Source organism: Bubalus bubalis, chromosome 12 (assembly GCF_019923935.1).
Source record: "Bubalus bubalis isolate 160015118507 breed Murrah chromosome 12, NDDB_SH_1, whole genome shotgun sequence".
NCBI classification, from domain to species: domain Eukaryota; kingdom Metazoa; phylum Chordata; class Mammalia; order Artiodactyla; family Bovidae; genus Bubalus; species Bubalus bubalis.
Window position 1 is genome coordinate 18,558,359 of NC_059168.1, and position 25,874 is coordinate 18,584,232.

Below are 25,874 nucleotides of genomic sequence, written 5' to 3' on the forward strand. Positions count from 1 at the left end.
GTTAACACTCTACACACTTGGTATTCATCTTGAAAATGCTTGGAAGTATTTATTGGCATGATGATATCACATTTAGTGTTCTTTAACAGCACTTTCCATCTAGCCAGCCTGTTTTCAGCTACCAATTTTGTGTGCTCAGGGCATTTTTTACTTTTTTTTTTTTTTTATAGAACTCTAAAAGCAGCAATCGGGTTGCAATCTATGGACCCAAAGTAGAAAGGACAGTGTTACTTAGCATGATGATTGTATTTAGACAGCTGTTTCAATAGGGTGTCTAAAATTTCAAGAATTTTCACGTGATTACAAGATTTATGGAAACAAGATAAGTGAGTAGCCTTTTTTCTTCCTCCTTTTTAAGAAGTAGAGAAGTCATTCTATGGCAGTAATTACCCTAGAGGATGCTGACATTCTCTTATTTTTCTCTTAGTTGGCAAAAAATTTCTCAATGGCCAGTGTTTCCCTCAGTTTCCATTTTTATTCATAAATTTGCACATAATTATCATAACTAACAAATAGAAATTGATACATTTTGTTCATGAGGAAGTCTTTTGCTGCAATTTTTGCACTAAAATGACCCCTACTGGTTGTATCTGTTAATGAAAACTCTTTTGAAACTTGTTTAACTGACTATACTGAGGAAAACATATTACATGGTATAGAAGTGTTATCATGACTAACCTGTTTTCGTTGACATAATTTAAATACAAATTACATTGCTCTATCTGCCAACTTGAAGTAATTTTTATTTATATCACTCCCCATACTGGCTTTATGAGAGAAAAAAAAAATCATGTTTTTAACTTCAGTTCACAAAGTAAGTAGATAAAGTAGGGTCTGAAATGGACCCCTTCCAAATTGTGGTTCCCTGCCTTAGGTTTTTAAGGCATCCTGGGTCATAGTAGGCTCTCAGTGAATGTGCATTGAATACATGGAAGAACAGTGTTTTCCATAGAAAGAACACTGAGGGAAAAATATTTTCTGAAAAGGTTAAATGATGCGAAGAGTGAATCATGTGACACATACACCTGGACTTCTTTTCTGCATCATTTAGACTGTTAACTAAGTAAATCCTGACATACTTGTTCCTTTAAAAAAAAAAATCTTTGGCTATGTCTGTATTTAAAGTTGAGCAGAGAGCCAGATACCTCCATTTTTCTCTACTCTGTGAAGTGCTTTCTGGCCCCTGGGAAGATCCCTTTCCCATTTCCACTGATTCAGTGAGTCCTCCTGCTGCCTTTTGCAGCTTCCTAAGTGGCCTGCTCCTTGGTTAGGGTGCCTGCTTCTAGGTAAATCGCCTAGAAGCCATAGAAATAAGTTTGGAGTCTGAACTCCTGAGAAGACTGGGTGGGAGACCTCTTTGGAACATGAAAGACAGGGTTGAAAAAAATACTCAAATGAGATTTTCTAGGAAGAATGTTTGGATTGGCCAGTGAGGTTTATGTTTCAGACACGGGGTGAGGTCCATTTTTCCTCCTCTGTGGACTCGTATAATATGCTTCTGTAAGGAAGGGGTGGGTGGGGGGAGCATGACCAGCCTTCTCTAAGTAAGGAAAGGGCAGCGATGGCTTAAGCTTGATGATTTGTGAGGGCAGAGTGGTGAGGAACCTAGTGGACACTATAGAGCGCTTTGCTCTGAGAACTTTGCCTTAGAGCCAGGCGATCCCTATCACAGAGAAGCACTTTTTTCCCACCTGGTGATTATTTACTCAGTGGTTCGTGTTTATGGAATGGAACTGTGTTTTCACCTCTGCCATGTAAGAACTGTCTCTTTCAAAACTCAATCCTCCTTTGATTTCCCGCAGGTATTTTAACTTTTCTTTCCGCCCGCTTGTCACGGGGCAGTAAGTAAAACTGAGGATGTGGGGTGGGTATTCACAGCAGAGAGTGGAATGTTTTCTGAAACTGTTGACGTTAAGAAGGTTATGGTTTTTTTTTTACTCACTGGAGATGACGACTCCTTGGAAAAAGGTTTTTGGAGGATCTGAGGTGAGGCCTAGGGAACAGGCTCTAGGAGGCCAGGGAACAAATCAAACCAGTTGGTTGCACACTAGCCACAGATCTCCTCTCATCCATCTGTAATGTAGGACTCAGAGTTAAGAGTCCATGGATTTGGATTTTTACCAGTTAAAGAGAATGGGCAAAGTTAATATTCTTGTACTGATGTTAGAAAAATGAAAACACCCAGAGCTCCTTGTTTTTGAGGAAGGTGTTTCAGTTTCCATCTCAAAAGTCTTTAGGTAAAGTTCTTAGATGCCAGAGACAGAAGCAAGCAGAGGGCCTATGAAATCAACTTAATACAGCACAGGAAGAGGAACCAATGTAAGTAAACAAGGAAATAATTAGTTCTTCCCCAGAGTAAATATTGACAAAATGTGGAGAGCCTATTCACTGCACATATTCAAATGACAGGACTTCATGACTTTGATTTTGACTGTCAAGCTTATAGAACCCTCACTACCGTCGAGGAGTCCAGTCACATAAAACACTTGGCAAGGGGCGGGTTGAGTGGCATAGCACTGGAAGGGCAAAAACAGCATGTCTGGGGATCTTGCTGCCATTAACATGCATTTACTCTACAAGTGCCGTGACGAGCATACAGGTAAATTTACTGTAGTAAATATTATTAATTTATGAAGAAAACCATCTGAATAATCCTTAGAATTTGGGCGTTACAACCAGTTGTGGGAGTTATTGAGCTTCCCTTGTGGTTCAGCTGGTAAAGAATCTGCCAGCAATGTAGTCTGCCTGCAATCCGAACTGCAAGACCTGGGTTCGATCCCTGGGTTGGGAAAATCCCCTGGAGAAGGGAAAGGCTACCCACTCCAGTATTCTGGCCTGGAGAACTAGCAATGTGGTGCAGGTTTCTGTGTTTATGGCTTAAAATGTGATGATCTGGATGAACAAGGGGATGCTTCAGGGAATCATGGGGCAGGAATTATAAAGTTGGGGGGAAATGGATAAAACAGATGGCCCAAAAAGATAATGGAGTGGGAGGACTAAAGAATGACAAATGGGAGGGGAAAAATACTGAATGCATCTTAGGGCAACTATGTCATCCTTTGAAGAATAATCCAAAACACATTCCAGACATTAATTGTGAAATTCCTGAAAAATGTGGGTGTGTTTAATGTCGTTCAGGCTAACATGCAGTAACTAACATGAGAGATGGCAGTGCTGCTTTCGTGTGTAAATACCATCAGGTAGATGATGGTAAAATGAGTGGAAGGTAAATATATTTGAAGCAGGTTCCTATGACACTGTGTTCCACAGGGCACATGCAGGATGAGGGTTTTGGAGACACCCCAGTAAAGCTCAGTTTATTATTTGAGGAAGAAACAGTGGACTAGCCAAGCATGAATGAATAACAAACTGAAATCCTTCCTTCTCCAAGACTGAATTCTCCAAAGCTGAATTTTTAAAGTTCTGGCTTGTCTCTGCATAGAAATCAATCACTCATTCATTGATCTACTCTGTACAAGGCTTTCTCCTGGGGTGGCAGGGGAGGAGGGGGAGCTGGGAAGCCTGGGGACCTCTCAAACCTGAGCCCTACTCCAGCCACTCTTATAATCAAGATAAAGAATGAGGCAGGACCTTCAAAAGTCTATATTATAACTTCAAGCCAAGTAGAAGTGATTTCTCTGGTCTCTATATGATTAGTTGGTGAGTGAGATATGTGGTTAAAATTTGTTGTGGGAGTCGCAGGATCTGAGATGATCTTTTCAGACTCAGGTGGCAAAGCTGAAAAGGAGAATTCAAAGTCCAATAAGGTACAGAAGCCTGAGTAAGACCTCTGTTTCGGTGGGGGATGGGGAAGGGAGCCTACCCATTCTCAGAGTTCTTGTGATAGGTATCAAGAGTGCTTCCCAACATGTTTGAGAATAAGGCTGAGTTCTTAACGCTCTACCAGCTGTTGTTCAAAGCGGCACTTTCGTTTTGGGAGCACTTCTCTCTTTGTTCTAGCTTGTTCCACCAGGCAGGTGAGTGTCGTCGGCAGCGAACTGAGAACTGTCTATTTATCAGCATCTCCTGATTTCACCACTCTCTGCTGCTTGTCCTGGCCAGTTAGTCTGATCAAATCATGGAAGACCTCCAAGTTTGGATAAGACCTCATTGGTCTTCCGGACAGGACAGAGATGTGGTGAACTATTCTTAAGGATGCCCTCAAGGTAAACATTGGTTCATTTGGGTCCCACACTAAAAAATTAAAAAATCAAGAGGTTCCTTTTTCTTCTGTAGTTACTGAGTGAACAGAGTTCAATTCCTTATCTCCCTCTCCCAACCCCAATTAATTCCTTTTGAGAAATACTTATATCTTGATCCAAGAGTGTAATGGTTAGAAACTTGGTTTCTGGGGTGAAATCTACACTCTGCTTCTGTGCATCTACATTTTCTCCTCTGTTCAGTGGGGTTAATAATAGGGTTTCTGTAAGGACTCAGTGAACCCTGTGAAGCACTTAAAACAACGGGCTTGCATATGGTAAACACTTAAGGACAACAGAGCTACTAAGCAGTAGAAGTAAAATAATCTGATACGGGCTCATTCTCTTGTTCTGTTTAACTCTCAGCCATCAGAGTATTTCATCATTGGTGGTTAAGGAGTTTGGGCTCTTAGAAAGGGAGCAGATTATTATGGAAGTATTATGGTCCCCTCGTATCCCGACACCATAAATTCATCGAGTTAAAAAACGTAAAAGGCCTCTGAAGCTATTTGCTACCACCTTTCCTCCTGATGCCCATTTATTATACTTGGTCTAAATAGTTTCTGTAAAATTTGTATATTTGGAGTAAAAATAGAGAGGGAGGAATCTGAAATTTTTTGCGTTGTGCTGAGTCGCTTCAGTCATGTCTGACTCGTTGCAACTCGAATGGACTAGCCCTCTAGGCTCCTCTGTTGATGGGATTCCCCAGGCAAGAGTACTGCAGTGGGTTGCCGTGCTCTCCAGGGGATCGTCCCAACCCAGAGGATTGAACCCACGTCTCTTGTGTCCCCTGCATTGGCAGGCAGGTTCTTTGCCACTAGTGCCACAGGTTGTAGGAACCATACATTTAGCCATTTGTCTGTGGGCTAATAATTGGGGAAGGGGGAACACTTACTAGCAGTGTGCATTTTCTGTCACATTGTATTTTGGAAGAAGATTTTGCTCCTAGCTCCTGGGGTGTCCATACTGGCCGTCAGCATGGGATTTCGCCTGGCTTGAGCAGAAGAAACAGCTTGTAGAGCTGCAACTCACCTGCAAAGGGGCCACAGTCTAACTTGTCCCTGAAGTAGGTGCAAATGAGGCAAAACCAGAGGTCAGGCGTTCAGCCAGGCCAGGCCTCCATTCTTTTTGCAGCCCTACCTGTTTCCTGGCTCCCCTTTGCCCTTAAGTATTTACTGAGCAGCTGCTGAAGCTCTGGTCTTCATGATACCACTTACCGTCTCTAAGCTTGAGTTCCCCCAGCTGTTAATAGTGACAGGTACCACCTAGGTTTGCTCTGAGGATTAAATGAGATAAAACTGCGCCTTTGAAATGTTAATGTGCACACAAATCACCTGGGGATCTCATTAAGCATGCAGGTTTGGATGCAGTAATCCGGATAGGGCCAGAGAGTCCACAGTTCTAATAGACTCTCAGGTGATGCCAATGCTGCTGGTCCCAGGACCACTTGAAATAGCAGAAAGATAGTGCATGTAAAGCATGTAGCATGAGTATGGCGTATGATAGTAAGACCTGTGTAATAATTAGTTTTCAACCAAAATAAAGGAGATGAGGCCCGACTTTCACAAAGGCTGTGGTCTGAAGGTAGACAATGAAAACTGGGACCATCTGTTGTAGCCCAAGACAATAATTTACAGCTAGTAAGGCTTGAGCTAGGAAGTGCTGGGCATCTCAGGGGCAGTTAAGAGGGGCCCCAACTCCACCTTTGACTACTAAGAAGGATTTGGGGGGGGTGCAGCAGCAAGCCAGGCCTCAGGGGGTCTCTTCCCCTCCTTCCTCCTCCTCACTCGTCTGTGCAGGGTGTGGTAGGGAAAAAGTAGGCCTTAGGGCCAGACAGACCTACGTTTAAATCAACCGTGTTCAACTGTAAGCCACCAGTTTGCTTAACTGTTTTGAGTTTGTTTCCTTACCTGTGAAAATGGAATAGTAATAGCTTTTATCAAGTAATTACAATGAGGGTTGGAGAGAATTATTACATAATTAAACATATATGATTAACATGTATGTGTGTTATGTATATACATGCATAGACACACAAAAATATGTGTAATGGCCAGTAGAGTACCTGGTACTGAAAAAGATAGTTAATATTTCAATTTCCATTCTATTTTTTGTCTTCTCTCTCTCTCTTTTTGTGGACTTCCCTGGTGGCTCAGATGGTAAAGCATTTGCCTACAATGCAGGAGACCCAGGTTCGATCCCTGGGTTGGGAAGATCCTCTGGGGAAGGAAATGGCAACCCACTCCAGTACTCTTGCCTGGATAATCCCATGGACGGAGGAGCGTTGTAGGCTACAGTCCATGGAGTCACAAAGAGTCGGATACGACTGAGCGACTTCACTCACTTCACTCTCTCTTTTTAATTTGTTAGCTTTCTCTCTGTATAAGTTAAAGAAAATTTCTTCTTTGTGGATTGACTACACTTAACTAAATCTCTTTAACAGGGGATTCCGACAATTATGGTCTCTTGATGTTTGTCAGAGAGAAAGGGACAGTGAATCCCCAAGAACGAGGGGTATGAGTTGAAGGTCTCTGTACCAAAAGCACCTTCATAGGTTTGACCCAATCTGATTGTAATTCTCAGTTCCTTTGCTTCAGGGAATGTGGCCATCTGCTCTATTTTGCGGTTTGAATGCTTACTTCCACAGAGCTATTTCAAATTAGTATTTCTTTTAAAAGGTGACCTATGTTAATATGGATGGCGTATGGACTCATGGAAGTGCGTTAAATGGTATTTTACTGTTAGAAGTTTTCTGTGGGTTTCCAGACACAGCTAGAGACCTCAGAGCCCCCAGGAGCATTGCCAAGGCAAGACAGGGTCACTGGGGTTCCAGAAGAAAGAGCAGCAGGCCCGCTGGCGCAGAGACCAGGGCAGCTTGGTATGAGCAGGAGGTGGTTCCCAGGGTGCATGTGCGTTGCTCTGATTGATCTGACATGCTCCATCCATCTTCCACGTGGACTGATGCTGCAGCTTTACTTTGGGTTTGCATTGTGGTTTCTCTGGAGAGTCTGTGCTGCAGTGGAAGGCTAGAAAAGAACAGCTAGGATTAAAACACCTGACATTCTTGTCTCTCTGGTTCCGACTGTAGGTGAGGTCCCACTTCGGAACTGTGACTTTTTTCAAGTCCTCTGTTTATCCAGTAAATATGGGCTGAGAACTTACAAGGCAAATACCTTATATTGGCTATTATGCAACATGGAGAAGGAAACACAATGATGTTACAGTCCTTGAAATCAGTAGTTTAAAACTCTTTATGTTCTTCATGACAACCAAAACATATTACACAGTCAAAATTGGTTTTTTTCTTTTTACTGAGACTCTCTAGTACCTATCATTATAGTGCTTCTTTCATCACAAGTGTGGATATTCAAATATGCAGCCTACAGGCAAGGTGAGAAACTTCCACATTTTAGAGTTCTGCTTAAGCATTTGTTTGTCAAATCCAAAAAGAACACCTTCATTTTGAAATATCCTGGGAATATTTGTTTTATGAACGTTTAAGAAAGAAAGCTAAGGGTTCATTGTGTTTTCAGGTGTTTACATTTCAAGTCCCTGAGAAGAGAATCACAAGAGTCTGCCCTTTGGAAATTTTAGCCATGTCCTTAGCAACCAGCCACTTTGGCTGTGGCAAGGTAAAAAAAAAAAAATAATAATAAAGGTATAAGCTGTAATTAGAGACTGTGCCTATCTTATTTAGCATTTCAAAACAAAAAAAAACAAACATCTCAGATTCAAAACAGAAAGGAATTTCTGGCAGGGCACAATGAAACCTGAACCTGCAAAATCTCAGTCTGCAGGAGGTAACTTAGCATCTTATCCAAAGGCCACAAGCGAAACTGTTCACAAGGGATAAAACAAAAGGCATCTCAATATTGGAGACTTGTGATACCTCCTCTTTTTTTTTTTTTTAAAGACTCCAAGAGACCTGCCAAGATAAGGCAAAACTGTCTTGAAAAAGTGTAGCCAGAACTGGCCTTTGAATATTGAGGATTCGTTGGACTACTTGAGCCCTGTAAGTGTGAGGAATCCTGTACAGGGTGTGTGGGCTCTGTCCCCTCAGAGTGTGTGTTTATGACTCTGCAGAGGCAGGACACTCCATCATCTTGTCAGAGGCACATCTTGAAAAAACTTTCCTTACTTTCCATAGTTGGAAGCTTTACCTCTTTTCAAGAAGGGCATTTACATTCTGAGGGAGGAAAAGGGGATAGATTTTTAGACAGTTTTCTCGCTGAAGGCCAGAGTCTTTGAAGGATTGTTAAATGATTTGAGAAAGATTGGGTGTGCTGTGTGTTCAGAAATACTGAGTTCTTAGATTTCAGACAGATTTTAGGAAGATTTATTACTGTGTCCATTAAATTTAAACATTAAAATGAAGGGCCAAATACATGTCCATATTTTAATCAAAAGAATGAGTGGATTTGTATAGATTATTATTTGTTGCCGGTAGGATTTAGGGCTGCTCAGAAAAGTAGACTTTGCAAAATTCTTGTACATGAATCTAGTACGATTAAGGAGAAAAAATGTAGCCCTGGCTTCCAGGTCTTCCTCCATCCTCTAATCGCCGGTAACTGAAATAAAACCTTCTCAGCTTCCCTTGACTTGACTTTGCCTTGATTTGTCCAAAGCGAATTAAATAGTTACCTACCTGAAGGCAGGGGAACTGAACCAGATGCTATCTTAAGGCCCTTCTGGTCATAAGATCAATGTTTTTATGACCTCTAAGTCCTAGACAAGAGTCAACTATTACCTTGTGTCTGCAGAGCCAGAGAAGGAAAAAGCAGTAGTGTCTACATGACTGTATGCCAAATGCCATAGACTGAAGGACTTGGAGCAGGAGATCAGGAGTTCTCCTGTAGTTATGTTTATTGTGAGGCGGCGGAGACAGCAAAACACAGTTACTGGGAAGTCAGTGACATCTTTTCAACGCTGGTGATCTTTAAGCCGTGTTAACTGTGGTCTAATATGGATCTGAGAGAATTTACACCTCTTTTATGTCTGCGTTGGTCTGCTGCCTTCCACTCTCTACTCCATCTTCTCATTTACTTCATTAGTTATGACTGTGAGGTGGGTAGGTGACAGATACTGCAAAGGCCGAAGCTTGAGCAAAGACAGGCCAAAACTTGCCCAAATTCACATGCTCGTTTCTGCCTCTGACACTCGGAGAGAGTTGAGTAATTGGTGTTCTTCCTAATACTGCAGGCAGCAGCCAAATTCTCAGCATTCTTTTACCTTTGCTGCTGTTTTCACTTGCCAGGGAGTTTCCTTAAGCAGCAGCTGAATTTAAAGAAGCATAACAGTGATCATGCACAAAAGGAGGGGCCTGGGCTGCACCGGCTCTTGCGCCTCCTGTGGGGAGGGTGAAGTGAATGAGGCTCCGCGGAGGGCCCCGCCTCCCCCACGGGGAGGTGCTCCGCACGTGTGCGAGATGGAAATCTTCAGTGAAAATGTCTCCCGTCCAGGTCAGCCGTGAAGCTTGGAAAGTTGTCTCTGGGGTCTAGAAGCTTCACCCTTCCTTTGCACGTTGTCCAGCGACAGGGCATTGTGCTGCTAGGTGGTGTAGACCTCTGGCCCTTAAACTTGATGTCATACGTATGGCTCTGAAGAATGCGATGCTCAGCCCAGCCCGTGGTGTACACCGTAGTCAGCCTGCTGTGCCTGGTGAATATTACATTTTTGCCAGAGCAGCCTTCCAGAATGAGGTACTAGTTAATTCCAGTTGGGCGTTTATTCGTTAATAAGTCTGCTGAGCGCTAAATACTCCATTTGAGAGTATGCAACAGGAGAAAACTCAGCAACTATTATGTAGATCTCTTCCATGAAGCAATGTGAACTTATTTTAGTTCTGGTTTCCTATGACTGCTTTATACACCCAAAGATGATTTTTAACTGAGTAGACATTTTATGTTGTTAAATGGAGAACACTTCTAGTGGAGTACTATGGCTTGCTCTGTCTTTCCTCCTTTTCTTTTTTGAAGATAATATTAAAAGTTAAGTCCTGTTCCGGCTCTTATCCTCTCTCTTTCAGGGTAGATTTCTGGATAGCTAGAAGTGGTGGCATCTGAAATAGCCATTGAGGGGTGGGTGGTATTCATTTAGTAACCCAAGCTTTTGCCTGAAGAGCTTCTGCTTAACTCTTCTTTGCTGTTTCAATAGGTCTTTATTTGGTTTTCTTCCTGCTAGGTTGATGCATATTAGCTTAAGAACTTTTAAATTGTGGGGGCAGTAAGAAAACTTTGAATGCCTGGGGCCCTACACTTCTCTCTTAGAAGCAGCCAGAGGGTTTAGTGTGTATCTGTTAGCAGGAGAGTCTTCTAGAAGGTCCATTTGGTACCTCTCACACCCACAGCTTTGTGCTGTGGTTTGGCTCTCCTCCTTTCCTGATGAATCCATGCCATGACCCAGTGTAGCTGAATCTCATGTGCTCTGAAAGCCATTGGAAAGGCACATGTTCCAGCATCTTCCCATTGCCTCCACCTCCTCCCCAGTATGGCTGCATGCAGCTCCCTCTCTGGCTGTACATAACCCACCTCTGAAGAGAAGTTGCTGCCAAGGGTCGCATCTTCAGTGAGGACCCTTCCAATAATGGTGTCCGGGCTAGCAGACTGGCAAAAGAGTCTGTAGAAATGTTTGGGGGGAAAGCAGTGTTTGCCAGTACATAGAACTCATTTGACACTGTGGAATATGATACTGTGGATTAGAAAGTGCTAAAAACATAAAAGAATCTTTATGAAGTTGTGGTAGCCTTGCTGGCTTAAGAAGATGTGTCCAGGATGATAAAATGTATCCGTAGCATCAGCAACTGGCCCCTGGTCCAGTTACAGGTGTGACTTTGAGAGACAGGAAGTTGTGATAATTCCTTCTTTGTGACTTTGCATATAGAGTGCGTGCGTGTGCATGTGTGTGTTCAGCAGCTGTGGTACAACACGAAGAATACTTTGCATTGTATTATGGACATGCTGAGAACAGCTTCCATGCTTGAAGAAAATTAAGTGTACTATCTACTCTGTAGATCAGCAAACTGAAAATGACTTCTTAATAAATAAAGATGGTGCATTGTTTTATGACATTAAAAAAACAGTTTTAATTAAAGTGCTTTGGCTTTTAAACTGCCTGGTTAATTGGGATACCTATCTGGACAAGTGGAGCGCAGGAAAATGACTGACTTCATTTCTTGGTGATTGGGACTGAAGTTGTACTATCCTTAAGGCAGTGTGGGCTGATTTATAGTAGATTATCACTAAACATAACTTCTGGCCTTACATGGGAATTTTACATGTGATAGGAAAAGTAGAAATTTAGGGGTAGAATTGGAACACCTCTGGGGACCGGTGGGGGGGGAGGGGGGGTGGGGGGGGAGGGGCACGGGGAGGGAGGTGCGCAGAAAGGGAGAGATACAAGAAGCCAGAGGTGTGTTTTGTTGGAAAGAGATTAATCATTTCCAAAGACTGTGCTGGGAAAAGGTGCGCCCTTAGCAAGCAAGTTTATTGACTATCTCTTAAGGAAATTGTATTTGATGCTTTGGAAGGAGAAAGGAAAAAGACTCTCTGCCAATCGAGTTCTGGAAAACTTGAGGGAGATAAAGTATTTACATGCTTTAATAACATAAAACATGTCCAAAAAATATATATAATTACAGCTGCATTTGGCACTGAAAATAGTCCATGTATTATATTTTGTAAACTGGGTGTGAATATGTGAGCCTGTGCCTTTGCATCAGAAAAGTAGAAGGTGTCAAAGGTTGCAGAGAGAGAAACAGGAAGAATCATGGCCAGGAAGGAAGGAACTGGGAGCTTTATTTTTTTCTTGTCCTATGCATAAAGATCCCAACATTACTTTTTAAAATAATCTTAGTGTAATAAGCATTTAACTTCCTTTAGAGCCTTAGTAATTTGCATGTTATTACTAAAAGCCCACAGGTAAAGGAAAAGTAGGATCCTAAATTCATTCAATACCTGACTATGGTTTATTTCAAGATTATCTTGGACAAACACCCTTTGAGAACTCAGAAAATTAGGAGGTATGTTTGACACATACTTCCTAATATCTGTTGCCCTCAGAGGTGTGGAGGCAGAGTAGCCACTGGAAAATCAATGTGGTGTTGACTTGCAGATTCCCCAGAGTTATCTTCACATATCCTTCAAAATGTATTCTCATCCTCAGCCTCCACAATTTTATGCTGCTTCCTTTGTGAAGCCTTCCTGCTCTGCCGGGAAAAAAATAATGCCATCCTCCCAGTCCTCCCCCTGCCCATAGATAGCACTTTCTTCTTCCCTTGTTATAGCACTTTTCACACTGTGTTAGGGTTCACATTTCAGTCTCCCGGCCTCGTTGTGATCCCCTTGAGTGCCAGGATAGTGTGTTATTCTAGAGCTTGGCACACAGGAAGAACTCAATGAGCATTTGTTGACTAAATCTTGATGCAAGGTCATCCAAGATATCCTACAAAAACTTTTCCATCTGAACAGTTTGGTCTGTATTGTGGAAACTAAAATAGATGACACTTACCTGTAAAGAATCCTAGGGAGAAGTCTCATATTATTGGCAGAAGACAACTTGAGACCATCTCATGTCCTCCCCTACCCCTTTTTCCCCAAATCATTCTTTTTCTAAATGTTTATTTTTAATTAATTAATTAGTCTGGCTGTGCTGGGTCTTAGTTGCAGTGTGTGGAATCTTTAGTTGAAGCACGCAAACTCTTAGTTGCCACCTACAGTGTCTAGTTCTCAGAACAGGGATCGAACCCACCCCCCGCCCCACGTTGGGAGTCTTAGCCACAGGACCACCAGAGAAGTCTCCCCCAAATCATTCTTAGAATTAATTTTTTTAGAGTTTGCTGCAATGGGTCAGTTTCAGCTGTATTTATTTTGGCAAATATTTAAAGGCAATTTTTATTTGTGGGGACTTTTCTTCTTGTCAGTTTGTCATACAGGTGTCATCTTTCATTCACCAAGCCTTCATCCATTGGTAGGAATTATCCTTGTGGGTGGCTATTTATAAGGTCTTTACCACCCAGGGATCTTGTGCCTGTAAGCGGTGGAGATGCTGTGGCGATCAGCTGCTTAGAAACAACTGATAAACAAGTATGAATTAGTTCCAGGTGACCATATGAATAATCAGTGATGATGAAACAAACTTCTGGATTCTCAGCGAATCCAAGGTTGGGTCTAAGATGAGAATGTTGACACATGAGGGAGTTTAACAAACTGCAGTGAATAGTCTGAGTGCTGTGCCAGTGAATGACACAGCCTGTTTACTGCCCCCAGGTGATCTGCACGTGTCCTCAGGAATTTAACTGTACAGCTTCTTTGAGGAAGGAACAGGAAGGTTGGAAGTGTATGACTGTGAATAATAAAAATGCCGCACAATGGTTTTCACAGGAAGTCCATAGGAATGCAATATAAGGAATTTAAAAAGCAAAATCCCATTTGGATTCACTCCAAGCCCTATGACTTCAGAGATGGAGGAATTCTTGATGACTCATGGCTAGAGTCCCAACTTGTTATTGAGCAGTGTGGAGTTGTTTTTTCCTTCACAGTTAGCCATGAACCCATTGCTTGTTTGTTTGTTTGTTTATTTTTCTGAAGGTCTGAAAGCGGTTTGCAAATTCAGACAGTGCAACTTGAGACACTTTAGGACACAACAGTAAGTTATGACCTTTGGGTCACACATTTGGCGCTAAGCTTTTCAACTGGGAAAGGAAAGCGATTTGGTCAAGATCAGGTGTACAGGTTCCTAAACAACATAGAACCATCCTGGATATAAGCTCAGGCACCCAGACTCTCTTATCACTCTGGTGAATGTGCCCAGCGAGCTCCATTGTCTTAGGCTAAGTTTAAGGGCAAGTTTAGTTTTGATGTCACCGCTGTAGCGTGTCCCTTCAACTTTCCTGCCTTAAAGAGCCTCGTCTCGCAACCTGACGGTGATTGTTCATAGTGTGGGTGTCATGAATTGGTGGCTTTCCAGTAACTCACTTTAGAGCCTTTTATTCTTCACCACTGGTTGTTAGACAATGGTGGGAGGAGGGCAAGCTGGAACTGATTGCTAAGTGAAGTTATTAATATAATGCTTAGCTGGCAATGAAAGGTGAAGGTTCTAAGAGATAATTTTTGAGAGTCCATTTGATGTTCCTCTAACTCTTTAAAAATAACTCTTTTTAACTTTCCTGTGGTTTCATTACTGTTGAAAGTTGAAAAGTCAGCTCTCAGACCCTGGGGGCAAGTGTGTTCTCCTCAAGTGTTGTCTTGTCTTCCTCCTTATCAGCAGGGGGAGTATCTGACTTAAATGGTGGAGGCTGCTTAACTCAGACAGGTATGCCCCTCAAACCTGGGCTTTCTCAGTTTATTTGAGGTGATGGGTGAAGGTCCAGAGCTGTTCTTGCTGCCGGAACAGCACATTTTATCCTGAGACTTTAATAAAATAAATGAATGGAGACAGAGGACTGGGAAACACACTTGAAGGAGGGAAGTGCCCCTTAGGTCAGAAGCCAAGGTAAACAGTCCTTGTAACTGAAAAGTAGACTTCCTGGAAGCCAAGGACCAGCCGGAGAGGGTGTGAAGTGTGACCTGCAAGTACCATTTCCAGCTGTATAGATAGCCGTGTTGCTCTGAGTCCGGAAAGCTACCTCACAGAGCTATGAGAAATCGGTTTCTTGAACCAGACTCTTACTGGCTGTCCTGTCTACAGCCAACCCAGTGAAAGCACTGGGGGAAAATTTCATGCTCGTGCCAGAGAAAGCAAGCACATGGGGCTCTCTGAGGAGTAAAGACTGACTCACCAGTGCCCTAGGGAAGCCTTGCAGGGGAACCAGTGGACTGGCAGCGGGCAGTGGGCAGGCTGCACATGTGCCTGTATTTAGAGTGAATGGAAGCACAGACCCTGTCTTTTCCAGTAGAAAACTCTCATTGCAGTGGACAGCTGTGCACATGTTGCAAATGACATGTGCACACACATCCACATACGCAATGCGCAAACGTGGAAAAGTTCCTCCTGGCATCAGTGTTCTTGTCTCCGTTCAGAGACGGAGAGTCCGTCTCTTACGTCCATTTCTCTGTGATGATAGCATTTTCTTCTAATTGGAGTGTTGCTGCTGCTGCTAAGTCGCTTCAGTCGTGTCCGACTCCTAGCGACCCCATGGACTGCAGCCTACCAGGCTCCTCCGTCCATGGGATTTTCCAGGCAAGAGTACTGGAGTGGGGTGCCATGAGTGTTAGGTTCTGTTAATTCCAACAGAAAAAAAAAAATTCTGTGTGTGCCATTATTAATCTATATAGGTAAGTACATGTAGATTGACTCCTAAGCAACTTACATAAAGCTGTGGGCATCTCGCTCCTGCACCTTGTCTGCTGCAGTTAAGAAGGTCCTTGTCAGATCTGTGGAGGCTAATGTCCTACCCTGGCCATGTGTCAAAAAGGGTAGACCATCAAAAGGACTGATACAGAAATTCCCGAGAAATTTTCATACTCAGAGATTCTTGGAGCTTAGTTACGTGTGGGGAAAGGCCTTGCCTTGTAAAAAGAGACCCAAATCCCTTTAATGATCAAAAGTGTTACCTAAATTTCCTCTCTGTAGTTGTATTTCTTGAACATCTTATTTCCCATAACTAAGTATTTGCCCTGAGGCCAAATACTAGGTGCTCTGCCTTCTTTTTAAGAAAACTATTATAATAGCAACATAACTTTACTAGACAGTTTGGAAAACAAGAGAAACAGTGACCCAAAATGCTCATATTCCAAGGGCAATCAGTTGTGTGTTTTTATATATACATCTTGTATAGGCTTTCTCTACATGCATATGTTTTTGTATCCTACACTGTACATCTTCTTTCCACTTAAAACTGTCTGGTATCTCTCTCTCTCCCTCCCTCTCTGTCTGTCTCTGTCTCTCTCTCTCTCTCTCTCTCTCTCTCTCTCTCTATATATATATATATATATATATGTATTTTTTTTTTAATCACATCTCATATCTTCTTTCCACTTAAAGTTACACCAAATGCATCTTGCTATGTTGCTACATAGTCTCTATTGTGATGTCAGCAGATTAATCCAGGTGTACTGACTGCAACTTTCTACTTCACTTCCTCTTCCTAGGACAGTGTAAAAGGCAAGAAGTGAAAAAAATCGTCATTCAAGGTGAATTTACAGGAAAATTCTGTGTAGTCTTAATTTGTTTCTATGAGTGCCTGGGCTGTCCAAGCAGATGCCCATGATTGTCTCCTGTCCCCTTACTAAGGATCTGACCACTTGTGTCTGGGACTTGTGGTGTGAGTTCTGTGGCCCTTCATTGTTCTGTCTTAGATCTTTGCTGCCACCAGAACTGTACTGACTCTGAGGGCACCGAAGCTCTGTAATGACTTGTAGGGTTTGTGCAAATAACCAGCCCACTGGGTAGAGACATTTTAATTCTGTTGCTTTTTGGTAGTGCATTATTGGATTACAAATGTTTACTTAGTATGAAAAATGGATATAATTAACTATGCCCTAAATAGGGACTAGATATTTACTCCAAGATGAATTTGCAGCCTTTGTGCTTTGCATGCATGTGACATATGCTCTTGTTACTGATGTTACCTGTGATTCTAAGGATTTGAAATAGTTGCCGTCTTCTACCAGAAGACTAGGAGTTATCCAGCAAGGCATACACATAACACTTCAAAAAGCCTGGATCATTTTTGCAGATAAGTTTGTTGACGTTCTATCAGGGAAACACTTCTTTTCCTTGTGTTATTATTGATGATACAATATTAAAAATGGTTTTTACAATTCAGATGCCAGTTTTACATTCAAAAGGTACAGATAGTGTTTAAGATTCATTTCTGTAATTCTTTAAATTAAAATACAGGTTCTCAGTTGTGCAAACTGTGCAGAATCAAATCACCAGGCTTCAGAGAGATTTTATATAAATTCCAATCAAAAGGAAGACCTAAATTGTATTACCTCTTTAATATTACAATTTCTGAATCATGACTCTTTGAAGATTTGTGAATCATGCATGATATATACCAGTCAACATATTTCAGTCCAGAAAGCGCTGGGCATTTACCTTACCTGACTTCTTGTCGGTTGGAGAGGGTACCTGTTCAGTCTTCTTTAAGCCATAGCACACAGCAAAGCAGTGCATGTGCACAAGTAGAATTTAATAAATACTTTTTGTATTGGCATATTGATTTAAAATAAGAGTACACTTTGTACTGAAAAGGTAATTTGAAGGTGAAATCACATCAAATGTAATAGTTTAACCTTGGATATTTGTGGAATTTTAGTTCTTTCATGAGACAGTAACATTAAAGTCAACAAGTGTGTTGTTAAGGTTTTTTCAAAAATAAAGCATAAAGTTTAACAGATACTTACATTCAACAATAATAAGCAAATAATTTGACACCTGCTACCAACCACCAAAATATGTGTATTGAAATTGTGTCTCCAGGATGAATATAAAGAGGTGTGGGAAGGCGACCACTCTTTGGAAAAAAGTGTGACACGGGGGAGAGTGCATGTAGCTCCTGTTGTAATCAGTTTATAAAACTTTATTTGAAAGTGGGAATCAATAGATTGCCTCCAGTGCAGAACAGTTAATCATTAATCAGTTGATCTTTATTATGAACCCAAACTGCTTATATTTTCTTTTCAGAACCGTCCTAATAATGTGATTACGAATGTTTAAATCAATAGAGAATGCAATGGACATGTGTGTTCCTTGTCCCATGGTAGAGAGTAAGCCTCTGTGTTCAGAGGAATGTTCCAGCAGCGGCTGAGTGCTAGCACAGTGTCGCTGGGCTGTGTTTCCTTGCTCACAGAGCCCTGGAGCTTGGCCAGCTTGGGTGAGGGGGAGGAGGAAAGGTTTGGGTTTGAGAGCCCTGAGTTTATTTCTGGCTGTTGAGATGTGAGACTGTGGAAACAGTCATAAATAGAGTTTGAGGGAGGTTGTAGACTCAGAGGTTCTCGCCAGGGTAAGTGCTGGATGGATTTGTTTGTAGATGGGTCTGCTTTTAGCTGCTTAATGCTTTACCTCTCAGAGTTGGTGCTTTCAAGGGGTGAATGAAGCTCAGTGTCTGGGTCCCATTGGTATGGTGTCTCAAAAGTCTTCCCCCAGTGGACCAATCATGGCCACTCTGTTCCCTTTCTTTCTGCAGTTGTAGTGAAATAACTTCCCGACCTGTCAGGAGACTTTTTTATTTTTTTAAATAATGAACTCCAAGCGTCTGCATATATAGCATTTGGGGCAGGAGTGGGGCAGGGTGTGTATGTGAGGCTTTCTGGCCCTGTGTGTATCTGGGTATATATTACCGTGTACAGGGGCGCTCAGCGAGGGCAGCAGCTCTGAGCCCCTGAGCTCCCCCGGATCTCTGGTGTCTTTGTGATCACCGCCTCCCCCTGTGCAGGTTCTGAGTCCTTTTCCACTGCTTCCCACCCATGTGGGTTCAGGAAGCCTCACGTCCAGTGCCTGCCCTGGATCAGCCCCATCTTGCACACAGGTGCCCTCTGCTGTCACGAGCTCGGGGACACTGCCCAACGTGCCCGACCACAGCCCTCCTCATCTTGGGGCAACTCGCCTGCCTTCAGTGATGGCACTGGCCCAGCTCCCAGTACTGGCCCTGTCTCCTCGGCTCTGTTGCTTGCTCGCCAGACCGTGAATCACCCTGGACTTGGGGCATTTTACCCGCCTGAAGGGCTCAGAGGCATTGCCAGGTCGCTTTAGGGTTGTGGTCTTCAACACTGCCCAGAGGAAATGACTTCTCAGGAGAAATGTAGATAATAAGTTCCTTAAGGAGAAACCATGTTTTATTAATGAGAGGCAGTATTGTATACTAGAGGGCATCCTGGCTCTGGAGTCAGTTCATTGTCCCGCCCAGCGACTTGCCTGGTGCATTATCCTGGCCAAGCTACTTGACCTCTGTGTGCAGTTTCCATCTGTAAAATAAGATTGTTATGAGGAATCCATAGGGCTGTTAGGAGGAATGACTTAAGTTGACTCATTTGTGTAAAACACTTGAAGAGTGGCTTATACATAGTAAGTGCATGCTAAATGTTGTCATTTTTTCTGAACACTGTGGTTTATACATAATAGGTGCTCATTAAAGATTTTGTTGAATAGTTGTAACATTCAGAAGATGGAAAAATTATTTCCTCATCTCTTCCCTTGAAAGTAGTAATATTTGGTTGCAACAAAACATTGTAGGCATGGAGACATTTATCCTGTGGTTGGGGATAGGGTAGCAGAATGTTCCAGATTCATTATCAGTAACCGTGTGCCTATGATTTGTTCATCAGACCTAACATACTCAGTATGGCAGAAGTTTGATTCCTGTTCACAGGCTCTCAAGGTAATTTTGAAAGGTCAAAACAGCTTAATCAGGTGATTTGTTTCCAGTGAGCATTGGTGTTGGAAGGTTTCAGACTCCAGCATATTTGATAGCTGTATTGAAACAAGGCTCTGTTCGCTCTTTATGGGTTCACTCTACATTCTAACGTATGTTTGCTTTTGAGGTGGAGATGGGTAGCAAGGTGCCCTTTCATTGAATAGGTTCTTGCTTGTTTGTAGCCCACCTAGCGCCTAGCGTGGGGCCTTGAAAGTGGCAGTTGCTCAGTAAATAATGTTTGCAGTTAATAAGTAAATCATGGGACATTCTTCTCTCCCTTACATCACACCAGTGCCTGGAAGGTTCCTTTTAGGAGGTTTTGTTTATGATTTTACCCTTAGGCAGTTGCTGCCTGATATGAGAGTTTCTGTCTTGCTGTTGGGGTATTGAGTTGAGGGCTTTTCTCAGAGTTACTGCTCATCTACCATGAGAGGAATAAATGGTCTCCAAATAAAATCTTGATGAAATGGTGGGAAGAAGGGCACCATCGCTCATCTTTGATGAGGCATCTGGGCCGTACTCAGGATGAAGATCACAGCTCTAATAGAAAGAGGTAAGTCATTGTTTTTTAAGTTAAGAAAGTTGGTTTTAAAAGTTTATTTTGATAATATTTGCTGTGGTGAGAACTGAAGAATATATATCCTTGTGTTCTCTTAGTAGGGACAGCGATCACAAGGACAAGAGCTTTTGACCAGGACCTAGAGATTACAGTTTGGAAAAGATGATTTCAAAATACCAATCATACCCATAAAGGTGACAAGAACATAATCCTGAAGTCCGTTGTCAGTGGTTTATGAGTGCTTATTTCGTTCTAAAACTATTTATGGATTCAAAAAATGATTTATGCAACAGGATTGCAACAGCCCTTTTTCTTTATGAAGAAATTGGAAGAGCTTTAAACAAACATACACACATACTCATTCAGACCAAAAAGCTTGCCCTGCCTTTTAAAAATGCCATTTCTGTTGCCTGTCATCATTTTTTAATCACGGTTCCCCCCCCATCCAGTTTTTTTTATTTTTTTAATGTTTCATTGTATTCCAAAAAAAATTTTTTAAACTGTTGAATTCTCCCCTGGTACCCAACTTCAGAAAAATAAATTTATTCCAATGTAGATGCGTGTAGTATGGTTCTTGTATGGCAGGATTATTTCACAGGTGAATCATCTGGATTCACGGTTTTGTAAAAAGAACAGGAGTGTGTGATCGCCATCCCTCTACCTCTCTCACCCATATTTAAGCGTCCCGTTTAAAACCTGGTCTTCGTGAAAGGATGCACTTCCCAGGACTCACTGTGTGGGCCCCTGACTGCTTCTGCTGCAGTTCCCCTCTGTGTTCCTGTGTGGCCATCAGTCTGGCAGCACAGGGGGAGTCGTGACGTGCAGCGTGTACTGAGCAGAACTCTGAACTATTTTCCTATGAAAGGTAGTACCTTCGTGGGGGGGAAAGTCCAGGTTCTAGTTAGTTCCAGATGATTTACCACACAGAATGCGTACTCTCTCACTAGTGTTTGGGTCTTAGTAAATAAAGGGAGTGTTCTGTATGGAATCCTGGCTTGACCAGATGAAACTGATGAGGGAATCTGTTTTCTCTTTTTCTTTTTTTTAACTAAAAGCAATTGCTTAGAGTGAGATGCCTTTATATCAGGAAACCTTTTCACAGGCTTGTTTTTATCATCTTATCCACAGAGTTAGTCTTTGCTGTCAGACTTTACTCATAGGGATTTATTAAAAACTGCTTGGTTTAAAAAAACAAACAAACAAAAAAAAACAGGGAAAGGTAGACAGTTGGTTGAAGTAGTTGGTAGATTTTGACCACGTAGGAGTGCGTTTTCCACAGAGCATATTACAGAGGCAAAACCCGGCTAACAAAAGCTGTTTATGACTTTGTCTATCACATGAATGGCAGCCCTCAGTGCCTTCACTCATTTCTCCTCCCCACTCTCCTCAGCACCATATCTTACTTACCTTCCCTTTCAAATTCTGTTCCCATCTGTCAGGTAGCTGATGAGCAGGCTGGCTCCTGTCCTGAGGAGGCTGAATGCCAGCCCTGCACCCCCATCCTCCAGGAGAGGAAGTTACCCTGACCATCCTTGGGAGGGGTTAGGAGTTCCCAAGCCCAGACTGGAGTGGGCTTATTTCCTCCATTCACATAGCGATCGCGTTGGGCTCCCAGCATCTCATTCCTCCCCAGCTCATTGTGCAGTGGAGCTTCTGTGTTTGAGGTTCTCAGCAGCACTGGGTGCCAGGCCTCCCAGTGCCCCCGACCCCCACCCTCCAGGCCTGGTGCGGGTGGTGTCAAGTCCCACCACTCTGCGGCCTGGAATGCAGAGGGTGCCCTCGATGGATGCACATCCAGGAGCCTGGTTTCTCCTGGGGCTCTGCAGAAGTTGGGAAGCCTTTGAGAAGGCAGGGCTTGAGTTGAAACCCAAGGGGCCCAGAGATCACAAGAAAGACACCGAGTGACTTTGGGAGACGTGGAGTTGGAGGCAGAGGAATGCAGTATTGCCAGAGGAGAGTTTTGCTTAGGGAGGTTAAAGAGGTTTGGTTGCCCTCTGAATGAGGATGGCATCCTATTTGTAGCTGAAAGTACATCAGACCTTGAAATGTCTGAGGCCAGAGAACCATTGCTGTAGGTCAGAATCACAGGCTTGGAAGGGCCCTTGGGAAAGCGTCTCTAGGCCAGCCCCCTCATTTTACAGATTAAGGAACTGAGGCCCAGCTTTTGATGTTCTCTGACTGCATTTTACAGTTTCTGCTACTCCTGCCTCTTCCAAGCCCAGCGAGGTTGAGGGTTTCTTTCTTGCCCACTCTGGAGGGAGCTGTGGGACTCCTGTTGCCCTTCCCACCCCTTGACCTTGGTCTCAGGGTAATGGGCACAGTGGCGAGTCAGCCTCTGCTGAACAGTTCTCTCCCTGCCTGCCGCCCTGCCCCACCCCTACCCCCCATGCAGGAATCCCAGCCCTCCCTGTGGGGGTGTGAAGCCACTGGAATGTGGCACTCTGACCCCTGGCAGTGAGTGTCCTGGATGGACCTGGCCTGGGAAACAGGAAAGACTCAGGGGAGGGGTAGACTGCCCCTTGGCCTTGGGGTGGGACGGAGGGAAAGGAAGTGCTGGCCAACGTTGCCTCCCCGCGTGGACCCAGCCGGCTCCCCAGCACGGGCGAGCAGGTGGCGGGGGCACCATGTGGCAAACTGAGCCGGCAGGTTTCCTCAGTGCTGGGTCAGGGCTGTGCTGCCAGAGCACGTGGGGCCAGGGGGAAGGGGTAGAGGGGGAGAAGGGAGGAGCAGACCAGAATGCAGGGGAGACTCGTAGGAGCTGGTGGACGTGAGGGTGGCAGATGGCAGGAAGGGATGTCCAGTCCCTGTTCAGACCAGACACAGTCTCACTTTAGAAACCAAATGTGTCAGAAGGTGGGAAAGACCCCTCTGAAGAAGCCGCTGTCTCATTTGGAGACCCTGGAGCTTTTTCACATGCTCTCCCTTTGCATGACAGAGTTGGTAAACTGGCGGGGCGAGGGGGTGGGGGTGGGGTGCTGTCCATCCAGGTGTGAGATTGATTGGCACTTAGTTATCCCTTTCTGTTTTCTCTCAAGGATGGATGTGTGCCGCCCTGCCCCCCCCACCCCCACCCCCCGCCCAGCCCACTCCTTTGCACACACTCTGGTCAGTTACCACCCTCGAAGAGATTTTCACAAACCATGAGGTCAAGCCTCAGTGATGATGTCCACACCAGCTCCTTGACTGGCTCTGGGGTAAGGGCACCTCATATCCTCCACTTCCTCCCTATTAAAGCACCTTGTGGGATGCACAGTAAGGGCTTGGACATGCCCCATGTAGGCCCTTGTGAAACCAGGAGCATTGCACTGTTGCCAGACTGCTTATGAGGTCTGCCAGGATGGCAAGCCAATTTTTCCTGGGGGAGTGTTTGCAGTTAAATTCCATGCTCATGGAAAAGGAAGAGAATCGAGAGGTGGCCGAGTATCTCCGCAACACCAGTTTAAGAAGAAAACCCTCCTGACTGCCGACATACCTGAAGGGGTTGGGTTTCCTCTGCAGCTGGAATCTCTCCAGGCTGAGTCAGTTCATTCTTCCCATGCCCAGGGTTGTCTTGAATGATAATTAGTGTTCTGTGGTCCCACACATGCTGCTGAAGTGAGGGCACTCGTGTCTCCACAGAGTCCTGGGAGCAGTGGCCCTGAGGCTAAGTGGAGATGTCTTGGTTTTCAGACTCACTGGTCCTGCAAACCCCAGGGTATGTGCCACCTTTCCTCCACCTAACTGATGACAGAAGCCACCAGGTGAGGCCCGTGGGGATGCTGCAGGCAATGCAGCAGGTGGGCAGGCCGGTGCCTCACTGCTCAAGGTGTGCATCTTAGGACTTCTCTGAGAACCTAGCAGTCCTCTAAACTTGGAAGTTTACAACAACAGAATTATTAAAGAACATGTTAAGTGCTTGTATGTAAGTTCAAAGCTATGTATCTCTGTATATTCTAATCCTTTGAAAATTTGTGATCCTTATTAAATAGGTTATGAATTTGAGCAGAGCATCCTTTGGGAATGGTCGACATTTAAAGTTTTCCTTTATATCCTGATAACCATTGGTTCTTGAAAGGTATCTTGAACCTAATAAAATAGACAATAATTTTTAACCTTTCAGGTAGGAGTTAATGTAGATATATTTCCATACATTCCAAGAAATTATGAGTTTTATCATTTGAACTTTTTTTTTGATGCTTCTTTTACTCTATAAAGACTAACTTTGAATAGAATAACATTACAGAATCGAGATCTTGCAAAACCCACCTACTTAATTGCATGTGGGAATACATGCTGTTGTAGCATGTGAAAAAAGGACTGGGTGATTTATGTGGGTTTTATGTTTCGTTTTGGTAGCAAATTAGTTATTCTCTAAATGTGTATGTTTATGCATGCATGTGTTTAAATTTGAAATGCAGAAAGAAATTTATCAACTCTTTTTTGACTTTGAAAGAAAGTTTCTTGGCAATATTTTAAAATACCAAAATGATACTTGCTTCCTCAGCCTCTGGTAGTCATGAATTATTATAAAGCTTATTCTTTTGCACTTAAAATATTCCAGAAAGGTATGAAATACAAATGCATAAGGATTGAAGAACATAAGTAAACCTGAATCTTACATACCCCCAGAATATCTTTAAAGCTGCTACTTCCTGCCCCGCCCCGCACCCCCCACAGACAGGATATAATAGAGTAGTCCACTAGTCCAGTCTCCCATTCATTTTCACCATTTATCAAGTAAGGATTGGGATCCTATGCAACACAGCATGAAGTGGCTCTAGAAATAAGAAAGACACAGTCCCCCACTCCTCCAGCAGCTCAGAATCCGGCTGCAAACGCACAGCCGCCTTGTCTTTGGATAAGTGAAGTAGGTGGGAGAAAATCAAGTTAACTTCAAGGAGAAGACATTTAAGCCACACACAGGAAAATGGTCGCAGATTTCCAGTTAGTGTAAGAAAGCCCATGCCTCGCAGAGGGATTGGAAACAGCAGAATACTCAGAATTGATTTTGTAAGTATTTATGGAGGACCTACTGTGCTAAGCCCTGTTCTAGGTATGGACGACAGAACCATGACCAAGAGAGACAAAAATTTCTTTCAATCTGGAGCTTTCTGGTAGAGAGAGACAAAACGAACAGTATTATAAATAGTACGTAAGACATGGACTGTGCCAGAGGGATATGCAGTCTGTGCAGGAAAATGAAGCCAAGAAGGGGAACAGCTGTGCGGAGGTCTGCAGTATGAATGGAGTGGTCATGGAACTTCTTGGCAAGTAGTTGAGTTTGATTGGAATCCTGAAGGGGTGGGGGAGTGAATGGGCACAGAAGGGGCAAGGGACGTTCTGGGTGGAGGGGACACAGGTCCCCAGGCCCTGAGGCTTCTGTGCTGGAGGTAAGAGGTACTGGCCACTCAGTAGGGGGTAGGTTAACGGGAGGTTAGTTGGGCCCAGGCACAGGCCCCGTTTATCAGTGTGAGGGGTTAGGCTTGACTCTGGAATCAAGTGGGAGCCATTGAAGATGGTGGGGTAGTGTTGATGTCATCACCGATACCCCCAGGGTCTCAGAACTTGGCATCCATGAGGTCTGGAGGTTCGAATACTACTCAGAGGAAACTCCAGTGTTGAGGGAAATGTGCAAATGTATTTTTCAAACATGTTCTTAAAATTGCTTAGTTTTTTTTTTTTTGGTCTTGTTATATTTGCACTTATGGTCTGTTTCATGTGAATCTTAGGGATAAAATCATTGCTGTATAAAACACAGACCTCCCAAGTGATTAATGTTCAC

The 25,874-nt window shown here is 43.4% G+C and overlaps 1 protein-coding gene and 1 non-coding gene across 4 annotated transcripts in view; both read left to right on the forward strand.

Annotated features, from left to right (window-relative positions):
* The window catches only part of CRIM1 (cysteine rich transmembrane BMP regulator 1), a 206,598-nt gene that overhangs the window by 2,630 nt on the left and 178,094 nt on the right, over nt 1-25,874 (forward strand). Inside the window, exon 1 of one of the 3 annotated variants that reach the window (XM_006056855.4) lies at nt 16,213-20,107. The exons of the other annotated variants lie outside the window; for them this stretch is intronic. Within the exon in view, the coding sequence (XP_006056917.3) occupies nt 20,080-20,107 (28 nt within the window). The 5' untranslated portion in view covers nt 16,213-20,079. Of the gene's footprint in view, nt 1-16,212; nt 20,108-25,874 lie in introns of those variants that run through there. 3 annotated transcript variants of the gene reach the window in all.
* TRNAC-ACA lies at nt 6,341-6,412 on the forward strand. The gene has a single exon. It is a non-coding gene; the product is annotated as a tRNA-Cys (tRNA).